Source organism: Solanum dulcamara, chromosome 11 (genome assembly GCF_947179165.1).
Source record: "Solanum dulcamara chromosome 11, daSolDulc1.2, whole genome shotgun sequence".
In the NCBI taxonomy this organism is placed as follows: Eukaryota; Viridiplantae; Streptophyta; class Magnoliopsida; order Solanales; family Solanaceae; genus Solanum; species Solanum dulcamara.
Window position 1 is genome coordinate 36308501 of NC_077247.1, and position 26232 is coordinate 36334732.

The 26232-nt window shown below is 33.3% G+C and overlaps 2 protein-coding genes and 1 long non-coding RNA gene across 3 annotated transcripts; 2 read left to right on the forward strand and 1 right to left on the reverse strand.

Moving 5' to 3' along the window:
- Positions 1-321: 321 nt before the first annotated feature.
- Positions 322-2414, reverse strand: LOC129874139 (uncharacterized). The gene is made up of 4 exons (XR_008762842.1): positions 2308-2414; positions 2122-2217; positions 1457-1503; positions 322-455 (listed from the first exon to the last, which is right to left on the reverse strand). It is a non-coding gene; the product is annotated as an uncharacterized LOC129874139 (long non-coding RNA).
- A 3985-nt stretch (positions 2415-6399) lies between these two features.
- LOC129875074 (uncharacterized) lies at positions 6400-10962 on the forward strand. The gene is made up of 3 exons (XM_055950502.1): positions 6400-6595; positions 8413-8560; positions 10676-10962. The coding sequence occupies exons 1-3, from the start codon at positions 6541-6543 to the stop codon at positions 10752-10754; spliced, it is 282 nt and encodes a 93-aa protein (XP_055806477.1). The 5' UTR covers positions 6400-6540; the 3' UTR covers positions 10755-10962.
- A 3470-nt stretch (positions 10963-14432) lies between these two features.
- LOC129874325 (T-complex protein 1 subunit zeta 1-like) lies at positions 14433-22012 on the forward strand. The gene is made up of 15 exons (XM_055949585.1): positions 14433-14652; positions 14741-14804; positions 15940-16075; positions 16419-16570; positions 16671-16718; positions 17095-17187; positions 17960-18066; positions 18153-18267; positions 18352-18438; positions 19536-19740; positions 19853-19947; positions 20695-20763; positions 20873-20980; positions 21066-21184; positions 21622-22012. Exons 1-15 carry the CDS (start codon positions 14519-14521, stop codon positions 21695-21697), a joined length of 1608 nt encoding a protein of 535 aa, XP_055805560.1. The 5' UTR covers positions 14433-14518; the 3' UTR covers positions 21698-22012.
- The last annotated feature ends 4220 nt before the right edge of the window (positions 22013-26232 follow it).

Here is a 26232-nt window from a genome sequence, read left to right on the forward strand (position 1 = left end):
AACAAGACTCTACTAGACACGGTCTGTAGACATTCCGAGGAAGGACCGCTCTGATACCACTTCTGTCACGACCCAACTCCGTAGGCCATGACTGGTGCCCGAGTTGGGCACCCATACGTACCCTTAGCCCTACTTAGTACATTAATCGAATAAACATAGGTAATGATCAAAAGGTATCTCTAAACAGATATAATGCACGAGGGCCGATAGGCCATCACGAAACATAAAAAAAACCCAAAACATATATACAAAACCCACATCTCATGTCTACAGACCTCTACAGAATGATATCCTAGTCATATAACGGGACAGGGCCCCGCCGTACCCTGAACAATGTATATATATATATACAACAGAAAGTGTCAGTACCAAAATAGGGCTCCGGACAAAGGAGAACTGTCGACCAACATGGTGGATGTCCTAAGCGAGCGGATCAGCAAACCAATCATCTGTACCTGCGGGCATGTAACGCAGCCCCCGAAGAAAGGGGGTCAGTACGGAAAATGTACTGAGTATGTAAAGCATGGACTGAAATCAGTAAAGTCATTACTAGAGCAAAATGTACAAAAATGAGCAAAATATCCAAAAATATCAAATGTTTATCAAACCACATATAATGGATTGTAATAAGTAAAGTCATTACCGCGATAGAATGTACAAAACTCAGCAAAATGTCCGGAGATATCAAATACTGATCAAAACCTCAGATAAGGTATACAGAAAAACATATGCCATATCCGGCCCCATTATGGGACTCGGTGAACAAAGTGTGGTTGCCCTCCCATCATCGGTACCACGGCACAACATAACACCAGAGTAGGGAATATCTCCGTAACAAATCATATCATATCAGATGGCCATATCAAATCATATCATATCATATCATATCACAAACATATATGTACATGGCACAGCATAATTCCGTGACATAATATTTACCACCCCATGGTACATGTCATACCTGCCCCCTCACGTCGGGACACGGCGAACAATGCAGAGAAATACGCACGAAAACATATCCTGGCCCAGGCTCAGTGAAAGAAGCATTGAGGCATCCACGAGTGGAGTAGTGAGAAACTATATGCAATTTAAATCAAATTTAAGACTCAATAGAATAATCAGAATGAGCTATCATTTAAAAATCGAGACGAGACTCATGTCAAGTACCTTTCAAAAGTTACCCCGGATTATATCAAAATAAATCTTCTGGAATCATATAGACGTATCGAAGCATAATAAAATACCTTTTGGAAATCAAGGAATTGGCTATCCTAATGGCTCTAGGAATAGGAACCTCTTTGAAATTATATAAAAGTCATATTTTTGTTTCATAAATACCATACCAAAAGAAATATTAGCTTTACATACTTATGTCAAAACATGAAAATCAAAAGAATATGCTTTACATACTTATAACAAATACATGCCAAAAGAAAGAAAGGTTCGCTTTACATACCTCTTACGGATTACTCTTAACTATGCTCGCCTCGTCGTCTCTTAAACCTATTTAACATGAAATTAATACTAAGGTTAATAAACTTTCACTTTCCAATTTCCAACTCTACACCCAAGTAACCATAGGAATCATTTCCTTATCTATGTCTCTCGACTAGTTTATTACTAGCTCCGAATCTACCGAAAATCGGGCAGCATCTCCCCTGTAACTTGAACATCCCCGAGTTTTCAACTCGGCCACCATGTCAACAACCATACCAACAACAACAGCCAGCAGCATGTATACAAGTAAATCACTTCAACTTTACACAATACAAGCTCTATACAACTCATTTCAAACTACGGTACCAAAATAGAGTTTTTAACCTTTATTTCGTAAAATATGTAGTCATACCAAACGGAGGGTTGTGTGGCTGCAACCAGCAGCACCCACATTCATTTTTGAGTACTTTACAGCCCTGCAACACGAAATTAAACCACCACCAAACTGCAGCACCACAACAACAACACACTACGCGACTTCGATTTAACTACTACGACTTCCATTTAGTTTGTTAACAACGTCAAACATCCTTATACATTTTTTTACACTTCCAGCATATTTTAAGACATGTAATATACTTCATAACATCATTATAAAGTCCAGTTCAAAACAGAAAACTTTACCTTTCCCGAAATTCACCAAAACTCGCCAAAACTTGCCTCGGAATTTCCTTTAGCGCAGCTGAAACTTAGGGACTGTTTGGTAACGTTTTGGGCTGCCTAAAACCATAAAATTTCATTACTAACATCTTCATAACATCATGGTATAGCTCATATAATTAATTCTTGGAACGGAATCGGAGAACTTACCTTTTTCTCCTCCCAAAATCGTAGCTTTTTCCTTGTTTCTAGCCTAAATTTCTCTTCTCTTCTCTTCTCTTGTTTTTTTTTTCTTCTAATTCCGTTTTGTTTCTCTTCAAAACTCTAGATGATTATGGAAACTAATGAGTCATAAGACTCATATATATATACAACTTTAGGGGTGACACATGTCATCCCCTAAGTGGTGACACGTGTCAAGCCCTAAGTGGCGACAAATGTCAAGATCTAAGTGGTGACACATGTCAAGGTTTTATTGGTCCAACACACCCCTTTTCTCCAATCATGGGCTGCCATGTGGCATGTGGGGTCCACATGAGTCTTCTTGAAGACTTTGTGAAATTCCCATTTTACCCCTAGCCTTCCACAATATTACCATATGCCACTTTGCGAATTTTCCTTTTTGCCCTTTGCCTTTTCCAATATTTCCACACTATTAATGATCATAAATAATATTCATATCCAACTTGTATATTAAATAAATTTTGGAAGATGTTCATTTCCTTAACTTTACCACGGCTACCTTAAAACATCCAACCGTATAAAATACGGGATATAACATCCTCCATGAGAAATTCCAAATTTTGCCCCTACATTTTCTAATATTTCCAAGTTGAAATTCCAATTTAGTCATAAGAATTTTGTATCCAACAAGATCAACCATAGCGTTTCCCTTGACTTATTACTGTTATCCCGAAATGCCCTAATGTTCAAAATACGGGTTATGACAATATATTTCATCAAAATTATTCTTCACACATGATCTTCAGAAGAATGGTGATATTAATGTACAATAAGTTCGTTCAAGTGAAAATCTTGTAGATTTATTCACAAAGGCATTACCAACATCAACTTTTGAAAAACTAAGATATAAGGTTGGAATGCGTCGTCTCCAAAATATCAAATGAAGTTTTCATCAGGGGGAGTAAAAATACGCGCTGCACTCTTTTTCCCTTAACTAAGGTTTTGTCTCACTGAATTTTTCTGATAAGGTTTTTAACGAGGCAGCATTCACGGCGTATTACCAGATATGAATACTCTTTTTTCTTACTAGGGTTTTTCCATTGAATTTTTACTAGTAAGGTTTTAACGAGGCACAATATATATGGATATTGAAATAACTATGCATATTATTTCTTGTAAAATTTTAATGGGGCACACTAAACGTGGACATTCAAGGGGGAGTATTAGAAAAGTGGATGTTAGGTCCACGTCCCTTTTCCCTTTCCCCATTTTCTTCCTTCTTTTCCTTTTTTCACTCAAATTTGTTCCCTCAACTTGTTCTGTTTTCTTCCTGTGATACATATCGAATGCAGATATAGATAAAAAATACAGACACTTTCTCTCTAACATTCATCTCTTCCTCTCAATATATCCCCTTATAATTATTTTGCTATTTGCTAAGTTATTTATAACATAACCAATTTCATCAACAAATGCTTAACAAATTGAATATTCCTATGTAAAGAATGAGTTCACGTACATCTTTGCATTAAAGCCCAAGTGATCCTTTGATTCACAGCCCATGACAATAATATTTACTAATGCACTAATTTTATTTTTCTATAATAAGTTAGAGTCGTTTTCTCCCCACAAATCCGCTTCACGTAATGTATATTAATTCTTGATATTAATCACTGATAATTATAATGACAATTGATTTCTTTGCCTCTGATACTCTCTACTGTTTGTCCATGTATATATATATATATATTATTATTATTCATCTGTTGTCTTTGTGTGTTTTTTTGGCTGTGCCATAAAAGTAGTATTAATATTTAATAATAAAAATATCTTGTATAATTTTATTTTATTTTAAGATTTTTCATTCAATAAATTTATTTTTTGTATCATTTATTGATTCTAAGCAAGAACCTAACATGTAGGGTAATTTTATTTTGCTCACTTACAATTTTTATTTGTCGTGTATGAATTTTTATGATGTAGTGTTTTGCAACAGAAAATAATGAACTGATAAAAGAAGACTAGAAAATGATTACGGGGAAATTTAAGGATAAGGAGAAAGGAATCACTATCGACTGGTCATTTGATATGAATAATCTTTTTGGTAATGCTTTTTCTTTAATTTACTTCATCCAAATAAATTATTGTTAGTTTTCTTTAAATTTGACTTTGCTAAAAAAATATTTAATGATCTCTATTTTACAACATAGGTATCTAATTTATCTCCCTAGAAAAAGTAAGAGAGATAGATAGATAGGCGGAAAAAAAAGAAGTAATGTGACACTTCACATTACTCAAGAAACATAATTTTTTTTTAAAACCTTTTATTTAATTTTTTTCATTTATGTGTTATATATTAAAAAAAAAACTCAAAAGTTACTCATTTAACTCTCTTAGTTATCTCTTAATCATCTTAAATGTATCACACTTTGAAATTAAGATGTTAATCATCCCTTCAAGGTACATAAAAAAAAATGAGGAAGAAATAAAAACGATCATTTTCAAATTCATATTTCTAAATTTTACAACTTTTTCAATTTTTCAAGTTTAGAGGTAATATTTTTATGATATAAAATTATAAAGTGATCGTTCAGAAAGTCAGTCTATCTCTTAGCCATGATAAGGATTTCAGAAGTATAAGGAGGAAATTTACGCAATATGATAAAATAAACTTATATTTTATTTGTTAATTTTAAATATATTTTTATTAGTGATTTGAATTATTTCATATAAATCTTACGTATGACTATAATATTTTTTTAAATAGGTTGTGTCGTTATTCACATGTGATTGATTAGTTGCCTAAACTTTTATTCCTACTGATTGTTCTTCTCTAACTAATTAGTTTTATGTCATTTTACCTATTATGTAGTTCTTGCCGTTTTGTTATTATTTCTCTTTCCATGGTTTATATATTTGGAGATATTTGCAATGTCCTATTGGTTGAATTATTTTTCTTTAATTTGCTTCAAATCCCATATAACAATATGATTTTTTTCTTGATTGTTGTTGTCACATGTAAACTTTTGAGATAAGAGCTCATTTGCTAAATTAAATAACAAAATTTATTATTTCAGAGAGTTCGATTATTTTATATAGTTATTTTATTTATTATATATATGTGAATTTTTAATTCGTAATCATAAGTAAACTTAGGAGTATTTCTTTTAAAACAAATACGGTAGCAATAAAACATATATAATCACAAAGTCATTATTTAATATCGTATTTAGTTAAGGTGAAAACAAAAGGAAGAATCAAAATTGTTATAAGGGTCATTTTTCCTTTAGAAAGCTAAAGAAGAGGAAAATAGAAAGAAGAAAAGAAATAATCAGTTTCAAATTAACCAAATGTAAAATAGCATCTCATTTAGTTTTACTACAGTACTTGTGCCAAAATAATTAACAAAAACAATTATGATACCATACGCGGATGATATAAATAGATGAATTTATCTCCTTTATCTTTCTATTTAATTTTCTTGAAATTAGAGAATGGGAAAGTCACAAAAATTAGGACAATACAATTTGTATCATTTTCTTTTTTATCATTTGAATATTTTAAAAAATTACTTTGTAATTATAATAAAATGTTTTATTATTGCGTGAAATGCGAGCAAATTCACTAGTTGAGAATAAGCTTTGTTGTATTCCAATGAAATCTTATCCCCATAAATAAACAATCACTTTTTTGAGAAATGATAATATCACGCTTCCAATTTTTTCTTCCCATTTTCTAACGTATAAATCTAATTGAACAATGAACACTCAAATCAAACTCACCCTATCATAATCATTAAAATGTTAGTAAAAAATATATAAGTTAACACAAAATGAAAAATTCTTCCTAATTGTAGGAAAGAAAAAAAAAATGAAACACCATTAGATTTCTTAAAAATAAAAAAACAAAACCAATTGAAAAGAACTAAATCAATAAATATGTACTTCTTTCATTCTAAAATACTTTTCATATTTTCTTTTTAAAAACCAAACAGTAAATAATATAAGCTTTGGTCAAATTTTCATTATATGAAAAAAATATAATGGTGTAATACTTTTCATTTTTCAAAATATAAAATGTGACATTTGATTTTGTTTTTAATAAAAAATCACACAACACTCTGGCCGTGGCATACTAGTGAAAAGGAAGTTTTTCATTTTTATTCAGTAATAAATAGATAAACATTTGTAAGCAGTGAGGTTTTAGGTTTTTAGGGTGTTGGAGGAGAGTTGTTGTGAAGAGTTGAAGTATCAGTTGGTAATGGGATACGTGCAAGAAGCCAGAGAAAATCACGTCAAAAAGAAGGTCGAAGAAGGTATATTTTCTCTAAAACCCTAGATGTCAATTACTCAGTTTCGCCATTCAAATTAGGAAAATGTTCATACTGTGATTGCTTTCAAATTTGAGAACAAGGGATATTTACTTCTCATTGAACTAATTAAGAGTTTCTTTGGATTGGTGCTTCATGATTTTAAGCCAAAAAAAATGGTTTCTTTTATAGTAGTATTTGGGTAAAATGAAAAAGTCCCCTTGTTTTTAAGCTAAAAAGAAAAAAAAAATTAAGCCAAGGTTACAATGCCTAACTAATCTATAAGCTCATCCAAACAGGTTCTAAGTCCTTTAAAAAGGAAATTCCTTGCTACTCCCTTTCATTTAGTTGTCATAGTTTTGGCTTCTCGATTATAAGATTTATTTATTTTATATTAGTATGAGAATTATTGCAACTTATAGTATTTTTTGTATTTTTTACGAACATCTATATGAAGTTAGTCAAATTGATTCTCATGAAGCGAAATGTGACAAGTAGAACATTTTATTTCTTTACCCAAAAGAAAAGAAAAGTTTTTATAACTTCCCATTAATAAGGTCATCATTCATTTTGCTTTAGGATTCTTTTTCTCTCATCTGGTTTTCCAGAATGGAGCTATACCAAGGGCTTAGTTTAGGTGACTGGAAATAATGTGGTATATTCGGTTGCCATTTTTGTTTTGGCGGTCGAAATGTAAACCAAGAGCCAAATTTAGTAGGTGGATGGGAATTATGTGGTATATTCGGTTGGCTTTTGTGTTTTTTATGTCTAATATGGGAATCAAGGAGTTTATTCCACATGAAACGGTTAGAGATAACAACAAATAGGTGTGTGTGATAGTTTCTGAGGCTGAAAGAGCTTTTTTGTTTTTGTTTTGAGAAGATAAGTAACTAGTATGTTGAAAAGAAGAAAAGGAAACTTAGCACCAGCTAGGCAGTGCAAGAATCAACAATCCTTCTGAGCAAACACAAAAAGAAGAAGGATATCTATGATGGTCCTAAACTTGCAAGTAGTCAATGAAGTCTAACATACTATCTACCTCCTTTACATCCTGTAGATTACACCAAAAAACTAAAAGCTATAAACATCTGTATTTAAGTAGATATTTGTTTCCTTCCATATACTCCTGCATAAGCAGACAGGAATGGTATACCAAATCTTCTTAAGAGTTTTCTAACAGTAGTCATCTTGAAGAGATTAAAAAAGAGAGCCTGCATCTGACCTGCCACTGGACATAGCAAAAAGAGATGACTGCTGCACTCCACCTCGCTATTACACAAGAATAAATGAAAAAACCTCTCATCTTTGTTCTCCCCTCCCATAAAAAGTTTCTCCTGATTGCATCTAGCTTCCTTCTCACACTTACAGGCATTGGAGATAGAGATATGAATAAGTGGGTAGCAAGTCGAGGACACTATTAATGAGAATCAGTCTACCTTCCAATGATAGATTTTTTCTTTAAAAGCTTTTTGATGAATTTTGCATTTCAACATATAGATATGTTATGGGCTCTTCACTGTCCCTTTTCCTGTCTCATAAACTCATGTAAGAGTATTTACTCAGACTTGAAGAAAAGTTCATTTCATGCTTTTGTGGAACAGTCCATGTACATATTGCATTGGCTTTGTTGTGTCTGACTTTCTGTTCTCTTCCTTACAAAGTCACTTATGTTTATGTTGTGACTTGTGCGAGTCTTTGTGATCACATATGCTGTCTGACGTCTGTGAATATCTGTCATGAAACTTTGACAAATATCTGTTATGGTTACTTGTATCATCAATTTTTCTCTCAACTTAAGCTTTTTTATGTATCAAATATTTCAGCTTTGCGTAGTAAAATGAAGCAGAAAGCGCTCAAAGAATGTGATCGATATACTACAAAATACGCTGAGTGTGCCTCAGGAAGAACAATATCTGTTGTTTGGCAATGTCGCAAACAAGCTAAGGAATTAAATGAGTGTCTTCATCAGTAGTAAGTCCCTTTTCTTTAATTTAACTTAACGGTCAATTATGGGCTTTTTAATCAGTAAAAAGTTTCTTTGTCCTTGAGGTAACCATGGCAATTTTGTTCTTATACATGCTTGCTTATTTAAAACAAAAAAGAAGGATGCTTTTTTTCTTTTCGATTGTTGAAAGTACACAAAACAAATGTTACGAAAATCCATGTAGGCTACAGAGAAACCACAAGGGCGAAATGAAATCATGGACTACTGTTTGGGGATGCTTTTGTTATTTTACAGGCTTACGTGCAGTTGTTTTGCAAAACCCTTCTCATTCACATCTCCTGTTACAAGGAGTAAGATAGGAAGTTACTACTGTTGTGTTTTCCTGAACAATTTTTCCACAGAATAAAGTATGATCTGGAGAAGTGCAATGCCGTCCTCCAGCTATCTAATTTCTGACGAGTTCCGCCTTCAAGAATTTGTGGCAAGTTCCCAACGTTTATTATCCCTTTCTCTTTTCTTCGCTTTATCATCTTCTGTACCCAGCCCACCTCCAAATTCTTTCTTCTATTCCATTGCCACCTCTCCCTCCTCCACAAAATCCTCCTCCTCTTCCTCCTTCCACCAATCTTTCTACCTAGAAGCAGGAGCTGCACCTCATCCTTGTCCTCCTCTCCCCTCTTGCTCTTTCTCTACTTCTTCATTCTCAATTTCTCAAACACATCATCACCTTTCCCTCCTCCTTCCCACCCATTTCCTCTTATGCCACCCCCTTTTACAAATCAATTACTTGGAGGGATATTAACAACACTTTGGCACTACATCCTTTTACAAAAGATTCTAATTAATATTACAAGCTATGGTTGTAAATTCATTGAAAATCGGTAATTTCTTGTTTGTTCTTGCTTAGATTGAACTTTAAGAAGTGTCATAAAAGGTGCCTTCCAAATGACAAGGTAGGTATCCGAATGTGTATCTGTTGAACTTACACCCAATACACCTAACTTCTTGCAAAAATAAAAGGCATAATACATAAATATGCCCTTTAACTTGACCTCATTTCACATTTATGCCCTCTAACTTTGGGTGTGCACAAGTAGACACTTAAACTTGTATAAAATTGAACAAGTAGATACACATGACCTATGTGGCACAATACACGTTGGACGTCACATAGGACATAAAATTGTCATGTAGGACGAATGTGTCTATTTGTTCAAGTTTTGGATAGTTAAAGTGCCTACTTGTGCATTAGTAAAGTTAGAGGTCACAGTTGTCAGTTGAAGCCAAGTTAAGGGTCATATTTATGTATTATGCCAAAATAAAAAATTCTAAACTTCTTGCTGATGAGCCCAATTATAGCTATATCTGGTTTGGTGGCTCCATATTTTGCCGACCTTTAAAGTGTGGTTCTTATTATTTTTTCTTACACTCTTGTGAGAAATTCTTTCAACTGGTGCTCCAGAGAAACTGGCTAAACTGCAGATTTCAAATACTCAAGGTACTAGAAACTAGACAGACAATAATGTGGATGCTGTATACTAATTTACAGTTGGTGACAAGTTACCAGTTTCAAAAAAAAAAAATTAAAAAATTTACTGTTGGTGATGGGTGAACTGTCAATCCTAACATTTTTTTGGCTGTCGAGGTTGTAGTGGTTTCATATTTACTTTGATATCTAGTTCTGGGCTAGTTAGTCCAGGAAATTTCTGGCAGACCGTAGATGAGCTGTTACACTTCAAGTAAGTTATTATTCCGTATTTGCGAGCAAAGGTGAAATTTGTTGAGTCCTTATTATGTGATCTTTTGACCATATACCATGTGCTTTGATGTATAAATATCATCCATTACATAAAAAGAATACGGGTTGAGCGATTATAGTCCCCATCCAGGGGGATATAGTAGCGCAGTGCGAATTCTGCTTTTTCACACCTAACTCAGATATGTTTAGTCCATCTAATTCCAACACTTTCGAAACAAAGCAAATGTAGGATAAATGAGTTCAGGGACTGTAACCTGATTCGTCCTTTGTTGTAACTTGTACCTGTGAACAAAATAACCCCTTTTGACTGAACTTCCTAGTACTTCAAATTTTATGACATCCTCTAAAGCTGCATTTTTCCTCTCTGTTTCCTTTCGTGTAGCACGAATGACTCTGTTTTGGAAGAAATGAAGAAAGCATACATGCTCCAACAGAATGAACAGGGATCACTTAGAGTTTGAGTATGCCTTTCGTGATACTTGGAGTTAAGTTGCCTCCCCATCTTCTGCAGTTCAGAAGGCCTTTACTTTCTTATCAGGATTTGGCTGTGATTTGTGTTCGAGCAGTATGTATTTGGGTGCATTTAGTTCCTGGTGGAACTCACAGAAAATTGAGTAAATTTGTGGTTTCTTAAGTTATATACATGCTACACTGTCACTAATTTTCAAATTGGGAGAGGAGTGAACTCCCCCCCCCCCCTTCTTATTTCAGTTATGCAAGTCATTTTGAGATGAGTTCATTTATTTTCTCAAGTTTGTTGATTCTCCATATTGCGATATTGGAGGTAAGAGGTATCTTGTGAAATTAGTAAAGGTGCGGGCAAGCTGAACAGGACATCTCAGTTATAAAAAAAAGGATGTACGTGTCAATATAACATAATCCAATTATGACAATTAGTTTTCCAAACAAATAAATAACGAAAAGAAACCCATTTTTGTTTGTTCGGTATCACGGTATGTAGAAAAGAAACCGGAACCAACTTTTATTGAACCGAATTAACACTAAATTAACTCCTAACATTATATTGGTGAACGTTGGTACTCATAAACAATTCTAACTATCTAATTAAAGCTTCGTTGGCAGATTGGCTAAAGTTCATATTTAACTTGAGTCAATTTTGCCATTATAATTTCTGTCTACGTATTTGTTCGCTAAAAGGAATTGTTTAAACAATCATGTCAATCGATTTTTATTAAGAAAATGTATATATGTCGGACATCAAATTGGATTTCAAATGCCTATCTTTGGTTTTACTCCTTCTGTCCAACAATACTTGCCACTATTGACTTTTCATAATTCTTAAAAAAACTATAAACATAAGGGTAATTTTATCATATCATTCTTTGAATATAATAAATACAATGTCTTAAAAAATGTAATAGAAAAATAATTACTAATTAATGATAAGGGTAAATTAGGAACTAAGTATAAATTATCTCTTGATTTCATAAATTGGACAAGTATAATTAGACATCTATTTTTAGTATAGTGGACAAGTAAAGAAGAACGGAAGGAGTAACTTGGTAGGCGTATTGAAGAATCCTCTACCTTATCTTCTTTCGTCATCAAGTGTCTTCTCTCACCTTTTTATCTTGGGTAACTTATAACAATTCCACTAATTTAGTATTTAACTACCTTATTTTCCTTCAATTTTCATTATTACGAAATTTATCAGAATTTGAATTTTAGATACATATATCTAGACGTTAGATGCATGTTTCTTAGATACATGAGGTCAAAATTAGGTGTAATTTATTTTAGATACACTATATCTAAGTGATTCGCATGTATCTGATTATCTCGCTCTCCTATCTTGTTTACCCCTCTCCCTGTATGTGGTATAATAAATACATGTACCTAGTGAAATTCACATGTATCTGAAATACTTAAACTATCTCGCTCGCCCCCGTCCTATCTCACTTGTCTCTCTTCCTATTTTAGTGTATTTGGCAGCAGAAATACATATATCTAAATGTATCTGACTTGAAATCTAATATAAAATTATTAATTAACAAGACAATATATAATGATTTCAAACTATAGGAATAATCAGTAAATATGATAGGAATGTTCGTCTAATTCGGTATTATTTATCTTTGTCCCCCCCACCCCCCACTTAATTTATATCTACGTATCATCTTTTTATCCTTATATCTGTCTCTTGTTTCGTATCTACGTGTATATATATGTTAAGGTACTAAAAATGTATTTTCAATCTACACGATCAATATGTTATATTATAAATTTACTTTTGATAATAAGTTGCTTATCATATTTGCTGCTCAGAATTAATGGTTTAGCAAGAAATTTTGTAAAGGGGGTCCAAATTTTGATTAGTAAATTTTTAAAAATGGTAACTTTATTGTGATTCAATCTACCAGGTGCCATGTAAGTTTCATGCATATCTTTGTCACAGCGCTATAGGTCTCCATTTGATTTTGAGGGTACTCAAAATACTATATATGCCGGTAAAATCTGACATATATAAAAATAAAAATTACAAAAGCATAATACATGTTAATTTTTTTAGTCATATTACAAGCTCAAATATGAAATAATATATATAAACATTGAAAGTTATAAATTAATTTTAAAAAATACTTACAAATCATATTATAATAAATACTTTTTTGTGTATAAAAGAATTAAAATTATGTATGATATTATGTTGTTTTGGTTTGATTTTTTTTTGGTTAATACCAAACTAAATCAGTAATGATCATTTTTTTTCAACGCTAAAAAAATCAAATCAAACCACAAGTTGATTTTTTTTTGTCAATTTGACTTGATTTATCAGTTCGATTTGATTTGATGGTTTGACTTGTACACCCTTATCATCATTCACGCAATTTTCTCGTCCATCGATTGATCAGCGAGTACGCATTCAACACATAACAAATGAAAAAAACGTTTATTCTGAATTCTCTTCCTAAAAAAAATGTCTATCAATTGATTCCTACTTAGAATAACAAATGTAATTAACATATAAGTAATTGATAGAGAGAAATTCTTTAGGCTAATCAATTCGTTTAGTACTCTTAACATTAAATTGCAAATTATCATTCTAATTATCACTTGTACTATATGAACAATCTTTTAATTCCGGGCGGACCGTTTAAAATCTTAAAACTGGTCGAGTTACCAAGCACATTCCAAAAGTTTAAAAAATAAAGAAAAAGGAAAAAGGAAAATAAGAACCCTTCTACAAAGCCCTTAAACCCAATAGGGATGGCAACGGAGAGGGGTGGGGCGGGGTGAATTGAGCTCAATATTCGAATTTTTTAAAGGAAAAATTATTTGATTGAGTGCTTTTAAAAAATTAATTATCGATTTTAGCGATATTTTTTTATTTATTACCGTTTATAGCAATATATAGCAATACTATGATAAATCTACACTTGTATTAAAAGTGAATTATACATACAATATAAATGTATTATAAGTGTTTTAAAATATATATTATGTTTGTGTAGTAAGAAACTAACATAATGTATTATAAATCTATTAAAATATGTGATAAATGTATTATTCATCTATAAAACTTGTATTATATATGTTTTATAAATAGTTCTCTACAATATGTATTAAAATTGTATTATAAATGTATTATAAGTGTTCACTGAAAAAAATGTTTATTGCTATAAATGGTAAATATTTTCTTAATATTGTATATTTATGTAAGTTTCCCATTTTTAAATTGCTCTGCTCCGTCTCGCATAACAATTTTTTTTATTTTCAACTCGCCCCACTCTGTTCTATATAGACCTGCCCCGCATAAATTTTTATATTTTTTTCTTTTTTAATTGAGTTTAGTATAAAAAATAAAATTCATAATTTGTTTTCATTTTTCGACATCTCAACAACTAATTAATTGTTTCTAGTTAATATTTCAACAATTGTTTCTTATTCGCTAATTAAAATTTGTCTAGTTTAGTTTTTTTTTTAAAGAAGTTAAAATTAAAGTTAAAGTTTCGTATAAAAAGTTTATATGTTAATTTTTTACTAATTACAAAAAATTAATTTTCTTGAAATTCATATTAGATACTTAAATCCCCATAAACCCATAACCACTACCGCCCCGCCCAACTCTAAACCCGCCCCGCCCCGCTGCATTGCCATCCCTAAAACCCAGCCCCTCAGTTCACAAACAACTTGTTCGCTTTCTCTGTAAACTCTCCGGCGATCGATCTGGATTGTGGTGTAGCTTCCATTTCTTTTGACGAAGATGTCTGTTAAGGTTCTGAATCCAAATGCAGAGGTTCTCAACAAATCTGCAGCCCTTCATATGAACATCAACGCCGCCAAGGGTTTACAGGATGTTCTCAGGACTAATCTTGGTCCAAAAGGAACCATCAAGATGTGAGTTTCACTAATTGATGGTTATACTTTGTTTGGAAGTCTTCGATTTTGATATATGCATGAGTCTAATGTTACAAACAATTGGCAGGCTTGTTGGTGGTGCTGGTGACATTAAGCTCACTAAGGATGGTAATACATTGCTAAAAGAGATGGTCAGTTCTTCCTTTCCCCAACAATTATATTATTCCTGTTCGTTTTGCTAATATGATGTTTTTGTGACTTCACAAAGAAATGACTAGTTAGGGGGTATATTATGGTGATTATATTCTGCAGATGACACATTAAGGTACAAAATGAGAACTACTCTTAAAATGCATGAGCTGTAGTAAATGGTGTTGGGCAATACTCATCTGCTAGCTAGAGTTAGGCGTAATGTGCATTTTTCTGACACCAACTAGACTTAATTACGATGTTTGGCTACTCAATGTTGGGTTACTCATGTTAACTCAAAGCTCCACATCTCTAGTTCCTGGCATGTGGGACAGTTAGAAGTCCACATCTGTTTTTTTCTCGTTCAAGAGATTCTGTCTCGGAATCGTGCCTTGAGGGGGATGCTGCCAATCCTGCCGAGGTCTTTATGGATTTCTTTTCCTTAAGTGTATGAGCTTTTGTATCCTTATATGATCGTCGGCAATACTCACCATGTTAGCTAACTTTCCTGGTCAGCTTAGGGCTAAAGTACCTTTTTCCAATAAGAAGTCTACCCATTTTATCTAAAAAAAAATTTGGGGTGTATTTTGCCTTTTGTTATCAAACAAAATGAATTGATGCTGCTTGTGGCATAGATTCTGTGTTAATGTTGTCACTTGGCAGTGTCCTGCAAACTTGGCTACACATTTGTAGATGCAAGGATAAGTCTGGAATTTAGGGAATTCCAAATTTTAGAGGACTCCTAGTTTGTTTTAGAAGAAACACTATTGAGTAGTGAGTACTGAAGTGAAATGGGCTTAAAAGGAGAGGAATGGATATAGAGGATTCGTATATCCAACCCCAACCAGTTTGGTATTAAGTCGTCAATGTTTCTATTTTTGTGTTTTCCGAAGTCAAGTACAAGAATCAATCTTTTCAAGGAAGTGGAAACTGTCTTGTAACAGAATTTCTGTTCTTCTTAATAACCAAAGCTTGTCTTAGTCTCGTGAGCATATCACAGGTGACTTAGTTAATTCTTCTAAATTAAGAATATTTATCTGAAGATTAGATTTTGCTCTTATGGAGGATAAATGGAAGATAAATCTTGTTGCTCTGAGGTAATTGTTTTTAATTCTTTTTTGAACTTAAAAACTGCAGCAAATTCAGAACCCAACCGCTGTAATGATTGCTAGGACTGCTGTAGCTCAAGATGATACTAGTGGGGATGGTACTACATCTACTGTGCTTTTCATTGGGGAGCTCATGAAACAATCTGAACGATGCATAGATGAAGGTTTGGCATATATGTACTTTTCCAAGCAACTTTATTGCCTTATATTTTGGTGCATTCTTCATCCATGACTCTAGAAAAGAAAAGCAAAACAAGAAACTGTGCTGCTCTTGTTCATAAAAAATAGCCCTCGAGCATATGATGGTTTAAGCACTCCTTTGGAAAGTAAAAATAGAAATATAATTGGAAGAGAAGCTCTCAGAAGAACATTCAATGAAAAATTTCGGTCTTTTTACTTACTATTTCAGTATTTTAGTATTACACCTGTGCGATCCTTATGAAATCTTATGCATTATCATCTCCTTTGGGTTAAATTAGGTAACCAATGCTTGTCCCTTTCTTGCAGGGATGCATCCTCGTGTGCTAGTTGATGGTTTTGAAATTGCAAAAAGAGCAACTCTACAATTTCTTGAAAAATTTAAGACTCCTGTAGTGATGGGTAATGAGCCAGATAAAGAGATATTGAAGATGGTTGCAAGAACGACATTGAGAACAAAGGTTTCTTCTGCAATTTTAATTTAATAAAGATTTTGATTCTGCTGATGATAAGTTCTTCATTTCCTACTGGTGCTAATGCCAATTTTTTGTTTTGGTGCAGTTGTATGAATCACTGGCTGATCAGCTGACTGACATTGTTGCAAATGCTGTAAGCACCCATTCTTTAGTCTCCAAAATATTCGTCCTTATTTGGCTAGTTTATTTTTTCTCTTTGTGACATAGTGTTCCGGGGAAGAGGGACCAGCTGATGCTGATTTTTATCGTGTTTGAATGTTAGATGTATCAGCAGTCTCTGAAAGAAGAGAATTCGTCATTGATCTATTCATACATAAGTCCTGTAATGGGGGAGAAATACGCCTAAGATTTAATGTTGTGATGATTTTTTTCTTTTGGTGAAATGATGCATGATGAACTATATTGGTTGTTATTTGGCATCATCATTCATTACATTCTTTGCAACTTCTATACGGTTTTTATGCCCAATTCTGGCAATAAAATTCATTCTTTGCAACTTTGTGGCACAGGTACTCTGCATTCGCAAGCCTAATGAAGCTATTGATCTTTTTATGGTTGAGATAATGCACATGCGTCACAAATTCGACGTAGACACTCGTTTGGTATGTGGAATATTATTCTTGGCTTTTCTACATTTTGGTTAACATTTTTATAAAATGACAATGGTATTGAAAATAGTTTTAAGCTGTTGACAATGATGACATCACTGAGCAGAATAATGCACATCTGATTAGTCAACTTCTGGACTGGAGAATAAGATTTTATGAATTTCAAAATTATTGATGATTCCGGAGTATATTCTACTTTTCACATAAAATTTTAAATATATGAAAATCAGTATAATGAACCTCATTCAAGTTTAAGCAATAGTAAAATAAAGAATGCTGTCTACCTGAAAATATTTTCACTCTGAGGTACACTTTTGTATTTTTTTTTACTTTCTATATTTAGGATGGTGTAGAAGGAAAAGTATGATTGGACTTATTTGAAAAATGAAAAAGAGAAAAGTAGGTCAGTGCTTAGGGTAGAAAAAGTGAAAAATTAATCTTACACATTTAATGATAGTCATAGAAAGTGAAAGATGCCAGTAATTTGATCATGTTGGAGGTCTTGAAGATACATTACCATGTGGGTTAAGGAAAGATATGGTATGATGCATATTCATGCAGCAGTGTAAATTTCACTAAGTATGTCAAAATGCCTTGATGTGGATGCACTTGTCCTCACTTCTGCATGATATTTTGTTCTGCCTGATGAAGAGCAAAAAAATAGTGCTTTTTTTCCCTTCCTCCTTTTTCCCAGGGGGTTGGGGGTGCCAAAGAAACCGTCATGCAAATTTTAATGTGTCACCTCATTAATTCTTGCTACTGTTAGGTTGAGGGCCTTGTACTTGATCACGGTTCAAGACATCCAGACATGAAAAGACGAGCAGAGAACTGTTACATTTTGACTTCTAATGTCTCTCTTGAATATGAGAAGAGGTAATAGTGTTAATCCAGATTCACATTGCTTTGATTTGCTTGTTCTTGATAAGTTCATACCATTGATCAATCTTCTCCTTTCTCAGTGAAGTAAATGCAGGTTTTTTCTACTCAAATGCAGAGCAGAGAGAGGCAATGGTTGCTGCAGAACGGCGTTCTGTTGATGAGAGGGTGCAAAAGATTATTGACCTAAAGAACAAGGTATGCTGTGCATGTGGTTATTTGCTATAACTCCTGTAGTGTAAGAAAATCTTTATAACGTTCAATGCTGCTGGTTCTTTGCAGGTCTGCACTGGAAATGACAACAATTTTGTTGTTATCAATCAGAAGGGGATTGATCCTCCATCTCTTGACCAACTTGCTCGGGCAGGAGTAAGTTGTTGCTCTCTTTATGCAGTTTCTAGTAGCTGAATCGTTCAATCAACCAAGCTTGCACCTTTTTCATTTTGGTTTCTATGATTGCTGTGCTAGCACCTTGTGAACTAATTAGTCTGATTATGCCTGTACAACTTGGGGTTGTCTTGGTAAAATAGAGAGAACTGCCTAGAACCCCTATAATCCTCCCCTCTTCGTTCTTTTATCAGGCATACAAGAGAAAGGCTGGGGGGACAGGGGCTTAATGGTAATAAAAATGTTTGAATGGATCCTAAAGAATCCAAATATCTTCATGAAAAGATCAACGAAGACATTTGAAACTTGCGGAACTCATCATAAACTGCTTAATACAATGGAGCAGTTGGATGGAGCTTGCTTGTCTCCTCTCTTGTTCTTTGTTAGAATGCAGAACTGGTTTATTGCATAAGCGCTGTGCCTTTCCAAATCACTTCTTTTCAACACTCAAAAAAGGTTTTTTGAGAGCATATGCGAATTAGCTCGCTTTATTACACAAGTTCTGTGCCTTTTTGAATAGTTTGTTGTCAGTACTCAGTCAAAGTATCTGCCGACCCCAACATGTTTGGGATTAAGGCATAGTTGTTGTTGTAGCACTTAATTAAAGGATCTATGAGAACATATGCAACAAGCTCTCTCTCCATTTTATCATGTGCAAGAGCTCGAGTTGGTAGAAATGTTGTGGAAAGATAATTTGACTTAGTAACCTTTTATCCAAGGTTCCTGTTTCCTAAAGTACACTGCTCAGGTATCTGAATGCAAATGCAAGTTTTTACACCTTTAGCTTTTATTTTTAGCAATTCCTCTCTTGGTTTAATGACAGAGCATAGAGTTTGACACTTCTCTTTGATGCATTGTCACAACTCACAACATAAAGTTTTCATTCTGTTTGGACATTGCAACCATTTAGTATTTCTGGATCTTCTTTCCCAGAGTATTTTTCCCCTTAAAACTAAGATTGCAATATGAACAATTAAACGGGAGGTTGCATGACTTAAATGGGTTACATGAACATAAAGCCTCGTCTTCTTTTGACTTTCCTTAACATTTTATCTAATCATACTTGTTTCATGTTCTAGATCATTGCACTTCGGAGGGCAAAGAGGAGAAATATGGAACGTTTGGTTTTGGCTTGTGGCGGGGAGGCAGTTAACTCTGTTGATGACTTAACTCCTGAGTGCCTTGGCTGGGCTGGCCTGGTCTACGAGCATGTTCTTGGTGAACAGAAGTATACCTTTGTAGAAAATGTCAAAAATCCTCATTCCTGTACAATTCTTATCAAAGGTACTTTTAGGTGCTTAATGTTTGTCAAATTGTATTGTTCGTTCTCCTGTTGCTTATCATTGTAGTGAGCTGGAGAAGTCGATCTTAACCTGCAGTGCTGTTTTCTTTACAGGGCCTAATGACCACACAATAGCTCAAATCAAGGATGCAGTTCGTGATGGACTAAGGGCAGTAAAAAATACCATTGAGGATGAAGCAATTATACTTGTATGTTAGCTTTTGCCAATATAAAACAATAGTTTTGTTATTTGATCAGCAAGATATATCTGTGGGCTTCCACATGGAAGCTCCTTCACATGATGTTTGTACTGTTTTTATCGGTTATTTTTTGCTGCTTGTTTATCTTTGATGACCAAGATGTGCATGCATGGGTCTGCTCCTAGGGCTTTAGTTTTGTGATATGTGGGTTAGGCGCATATAATGGGTTTGAACCCTATTGTAGACAGACGTATGGTATTTAAGTGGAAAAGGGTAGAGGGGCAGGCTGATCATCCACCGAGTTTCAAATCGTGTGCCACTGGTGCTCAGAGATTTCTCGGTTTTGAGAAAAAAGTCTGTATGCATAGGAACACAGTCTAGTTTATGTGAGTATACTGCTAGATATCATTATAATCCTGTGCATTATTTGGTATCTTCTCAGTTGGGGCTAAGGAATTGCTAGTGTCTTATGTTGAACATTTACAAACAATGATGTACGACAAAGGAAGGCTTTATTGACTTCACTTCATAACCCAATTTTTCCCCCTGATTAATGGAGGTTACAGCTTTAACTATCATTCAATTCTGACTCCAAAACTAGATGTGTTATAAATTACTGAATTTAATTTGCATGCCTACATCTGATGGAATTGAAGTTTTCTCATTGTTTAATCACAATTTACGCTTGTATTATGGAAAAAATGAGGACATGCATTTCCTGTTCCTAAGGTGTAGTCTTGAATGCTGGCTTTTCAGGGTGCCGGAGCCTTCGAAGTTGCGGCTCGACAACACCTTATTAATGAAGTGAAAAAGACTGTCAAGGGGGTGCGTATATGGATTTATCACTATCCGCTACTTCCATCTGTTAAATATCTTCAAGTACCGTATCTGTCTTCTCACTCTCTATATGTTTCTCTCGACAATATATGTACAGCGTGCCCAACTTGGAGTGGAAGCTTTTGCTAATGCCCTCCTTGTTATACCAAAGACACTTGCTGAGAACTCTGGCCTTGATACTCAAGATGTGATCATTGCTCTAACGGTATCTCAATACTACTACTATCTTTTGTGCATGCAACAACAGATGCTTTAAATCAGTGTCTTTGTAACATCTCAACTATTTTCAGGGAGAGCATGACAAAGGAAATGTTGTTGGACTAAATCAACACACTGGAGAACCTGTAGATCCACAAATGGAGGGGATATTTGATAATTATTCCGTGAAGCGTCAGATTGTTAATTCTGGGTATGTGGGGAACTTTTCATTCATTTTCTCTTTGCTGTGCTGTATGTGCATGTGTGTGTTTTATGTATGTTTAAATTGCATCATTTCCTGGATTTTGATTTCTCTTCTTCTGTGGTATCCCTTTGCTTTTGACAATAAGATCAGATCGTTTTGGTATGATTTCTCTTGCACTGCTCTTTCCAATGGGTTTCAAAGATAAAAGAAATCCTTTATTGATTATCCCATAAACTGACCTAGGTAAATCCTTCAACTCCATTGGACTATTCCTTGTGACTAAGCATATGAATGAGGACAATTCAATGAATACCCTTGTTTGAAAGAACTCTCCAAGGACCAAATGGTCCCTTTCCTTCATACTTGATATAAATAAATAAATCTAAAACTTTTTGTTCTTGTTTTATGTGTGTCTAACTATTACTCTTTTTTCATCTTTGCAGGCCTGTAATAGCATCTCAGCTGTTACTTGTCGATGAAGTAATTCGTGCTGGACGAAACATGAGGAAACCAACTTAGTTTTCTGTCTGAAAATACTTCACAGGTTTTCATCTTGCGATTATTTCGGAAATTGAAGAAAAAACGAAGGTGGAGAGTAGGGTGTTCATTGGTCTGAAAGATTTTGCTTCCGTATTTTTGGTTTTCCATTTTTCCTATTATACCAATATCATGTACTCGATAGGAAATTCGATATGCTTTGGTTTTCTATTTTTCAACTTTAGTTTGTGCAGCTTTAGTATTACTTTTTAAAGTTATATATTTTATCAACCTAAAAGATTAAACACCCAAGTGGATATTTAATTTATTCAAATGTATGCAATCATTGACGTTCTACGCAGTAAAATCTTAAAATCACTAGATGATGAGATTTAAAAAGTCATGTTTAAAGCTATTTTTTAAAACTTCAAAATAAATTTGAATTGTTCAAGTGAAATTATCTTTTGATATTCTGTTTAGTCATAAAAACAAATGATTAGGTGATGAGAATTTTAAAAATATTATATTTACTTTTGAGAGTTATTAAAAATATCACACAAAGATATGTAAAAAGTAGATATACATACGTGCAAGAATGTTCGAACAACATTATTATAAATAATTTTAGATTAAAAGGAAAAGACTTAAATATGTAATCGAATTTTGAGATAAAATTTATTTATTTCATCAGTTAAAAATTTGGCTCATTTATGCTATTGCCGTTTGAGAAAAGGTTTATCTATGTCATTATTTTTTAACTCCGGTTTAGCAAAATCACTCAAACGACTTTTAACACTTTTCTATTGGAGTTTTGAATTAAATGTACTCTTTTTTCTCCTTTTTCTTCAAGAACACATGAAGAAATCAAGAATTTTAAATTTTCAACTTCTTCAATTTTTCACGAAATCACTTCAAATTTCAATAATAACATCTGTCTGAGCTAGATACCAAAATCCATTATCTTTTGAGCTCGAATCCAACCTAACCCAACAAGACACTTAATTTTTTTCAAAATTTCAAAACTTTAATTTCTTTTAATGGTAGAATTTTCACCACAACTCCAAATTACTTCAAATTTTGAACATAGACTCAAAAAACACTATGTTAAAGTTTACTATGTCTATGTTCAAAATTTCAAGTGATATGGAGTTGTGGAGAAAATTACACCATTAAAGGAGGTTAAAGTTTTAAAATTTTGAAAAAAATTAAATGTGTCTTGTTGGGTTAGGTTGAATTCGAGTTCAAAAGATATTGAATTTCAGTATCTAGCTCGGAGGCATGCTGTAATCATTTACAATTTATTAAATATAAATTTGTAGAATGGTTCAATTTATATTAAATTCAAGATATATTAGTGCAAATAAATATTTTGGATTAATAAAATTGGGTCAATTATTTAAGCCCAATAAATGTGGATTTAATTAAAAATCTAAATCCATTAATTTGGGCTATAAAGATGACCCCACTTTGTTAAGCCCAATATCATCTCATCCTAGAGGCCCATTTTCATGCCACATGTCAAAGTTATGTGGCAATCCAAGTCAAATTAAATAAACCACTAGAATTATGCCATGTGCCAAAGTTAGGTGGCAATCCAAGTCAAATTAGATAAGCCACTAAAATCATGCCACATGTCAAAGTTATATGGCAATCTAAGTCAAATTAAATGAGCCACTAGAACAATGCCACGTGTCTATGTGACATGTTCTGACCAATCAAATTAAAACTCTTCAACAAAGAAATCTGATTGGTCAGTTCAAACCAACCAATCAAATCACACCCTCATATCACTCCCTACAACTATAAATAAGGGTCCTCATTATTCTGAAATGGGGGGGGGGGGGGGGTTTCAAGAACAAGAAGTAAGAAGAGAGCTCGTGGATCAAAGACCGCAAATTCTCTACAAATCTACAAAGTTCAAGTAATTAAATTCAAGTTCAAGTTTAAGCTAAAAAACGAAGAAGAATATCAAGAAGATCAAGATCAAGTTACTTGTTCATATTTACTGTTCGTCATAACCATACAAAAGTTCGTAACGAATAATTCAAATCCAAATTTGAAGACGAAGATTCAAGATCAAGCTATTCAAGCCCTTGACTCTAAATCAAATTCAAGTTCGACGTGTTTCATATTATTTGAAGAATCAGAGGATTATCATAGAGATTGTAACCCGCACTATATTTTGAAATCAAATATTACACTTTGTTACTCCAATTTTTTGGTCTTGATTCTTTATTTTTCTCGGCTCGAAAATTTGTTATTTACAGATGCTATTATTGAAATTTGAGGTGATTTCGTGAAAAATTGAAGATGTTGAAACTTTGGAGTTCTTGATGTTCTTCATATGTTATTGAAGAAGAAGGAGAAAAAAAAAGTACATTTGATTCAAAAATTCAATAGAAAAGTGTTAAAAGTTGTTTGAGTGGTTTTGCAAAATCAGAGTTAAAAAATAATGGTATAGATGAACCAAACTTTTAGCAAATGACATAAATGAGTTTTTTCTCAAAGTTTGATGGCATATTTGAACCTTTTTCCTAGATTAAAATATACAAAGATCTTATTTTATAACTTCAAACAACTTATAACAATTTGGATTTAAACTACTAATTTTATCAAATTACTAGTTTAGATTTTAGCTTGCATTTCATATTTTAGCTCGATCAAATTATTATAAGTAGTATTGTGTATTTTATCTAACAATATTTTGATATTTATTAAAATCGTATGTGATCGATAACCAAAAAAAAAAAATATCAAGATTTTTATTTGGACTGGCAATGCTATTTTTTATTAAATTATACTTGCACACCCCTACTGGGGAGAGAAAATGATGTTTTAACTGTGATGAGCGTTGGCCAGTGGTGAAGGCAAACTTTTTGTCAAAGGTATGATTTTTTTTTTTTTTAAAAAGGCCTAAAGTTTAAAAAGATTAGAAGCCGTGGTAAGTAGTAATTGAATTTGTCCTCTTAACAGATTTGAACTCTTTTTGTTGTTGAGTTGAATTTTTGGCTTGTGTCATTGGGATATATATATATTATGAAATGTTTGAGATGATTTTGGTAAATTTAGTAGAAAATACAACGATGTAGTTGATCACATATTTTGTAAATCCTACTCAAGACTCCCTCTCTCGTTTTAGTCTTACCATGTTTGTACGTGATGTAAATCCTAAATTTCTCCGTTTTTACTTTTTATTATTACTTTTTTTATCTTACCCTGTTCATCTCTCTCTATTAACCTATGTTCTCAACTTCTTCTTTAACCACACCCCGAATATGTGTCTGGCAACAAATACGTCCTTTGTTCATTAGGAGGACTTTCAAGGTCAGGAGTCCTAGGAATTTATAGGTTAATCCATCGTCGCTATTAAGAAGTTAAGAGGTTAACCATATACTAAGGGTAAAACATTAAAATCACACAGAAATTTACATATGAAACTAGTAATTTACACATATGAAAGTAATAAAATATATTTTTTGGGGGAAAATTCGGGTATAAAACATCATAAAGACTTACATGATTTAATCGAGAGAGGTTTCCCTTTCGGGAACCCCCGAAGAGCTTTCAAAAATTTGAGATTTATTAAAACAATCACATACTTATTATTATTCAAGCTTGATTACACACAAAGGGTAGTTGATTTTTGGGTAAGAGTGGTTAACATTGAGGGCAAAGGGATTGTTGAAGGTTGAAAGATGTAGGTTGGTTTTTTCTCTCTAAGTTCTGCTTCTTTTGCACACACAATTATCTCTTATATAGGCATAAGAGAAACGAACGAACGGTTTAAAATAAGCAACGTGGCCCAAGTATTGATGGTCGACAAACTAAGATAAGATTCCTTTAATAATGCAAGTCGGATGCGCAATAGACCCCATCGTCACATGCATTATCAATATCTTTCTTTTTGACAGACCGACTGACAGACGCGTGCTTAAACAGTTTTTTCCTCTTTGGAGGGTAATGATAAAGTAGGCACACTTACAGGATAATTGTGGGCATACCCACATGGCATACTACACACTACTATTTACATAATATGTGGTACTGCTGCCACGTATTCAATCTTATCTTCTTGTCGTCTTCTTTTCCTTGTTTTCTGGTTCTCTATCTGCTTTAGGTATCTAAATTTTGTAAAGCAATGGAATCAAAACTCATTTCTGAATCATCGTATTCATACGGATCTTGAGAGTCTAAGTATGGTCTCTATAGGGCTCATCTTCTGAACTTGGAATTCTGTTTGGTCTATAACTTCGTCTGTGTTTGGCACTAGTCTATCTGTACTCGGACTGTCTTTACTAATAACATGCTTATCTTGTCCTTGATTATGAAAGAATTGTTCTAAAATCTGTTTTATTATGGACTCTATTTTTTCATTTTTTTTTCTTTTTTGAAACTATACTCTTCCTGGAATTGTCTTTTTGAGATAAAGATCTAGGTAATCTTCATCGAGATGAAGAATACCCTTCATCTTCACTTTTTGGCAAAGTGAAAGTCATTAACGGATTTGATAAATCTTTACTGACTACTGTTTAAGACGGACTAGTTGTATCTACATTCGATATAGTGGATTTCCTAGC

What these genes read in the sequence shown, in the direction of transcription:
- LOC129875074 (XM_055950502.1), top strand. Translation starts at nt 6,541, where the DNA reads ATGGGATACGTGCAAGAAGCCAGAGAAAATCACGTCAAAAAGAAGGTC. An exon ending in CAAAAAGAAGGTCGAAGAAG is followed by an intron (nt 6,596 to 8,412) that starts GTATATTTTCTC and finishes CAAATATTTCAG; the next exon opens with CTTTGCGTAGTAAAATGAAG. An exon ending in AATGAGTGTCTTCATCAGTA is followed by an intron (nt 8,561 to 10,675) that starts GTAAGTCCCTTT and finishes CCTTTCGTGTAG; the next exon opens with CACGAATGACTCTGTTTTGG.
- LOC129874325 (XM_055949585.1), top strand. Translation starts at nt 14,519, where the DNA reads ATGTCTGTTAAGGTTCTGAATCCAAATGCAGAGGTTCTCAACAAATCT. An exon ending in TCGACGTAGACACTCGTTTG is followed by an intron (nt 17,188 to 17,959) that starts GTATGTGGAATA and finishes TGCTACTGTTAG; the next exon opens with GTTGAGGGCCTTGTACTTGA. An exon ending in AGGATGAAGCAATTATACTT is followed by an intron (nt 19,948 to 20,694) that starts GTATGTTAGCTT and finishes CTGGCTTTTCAG; the next exon opens with GGTGCCGGAGCCTTCGAAGT.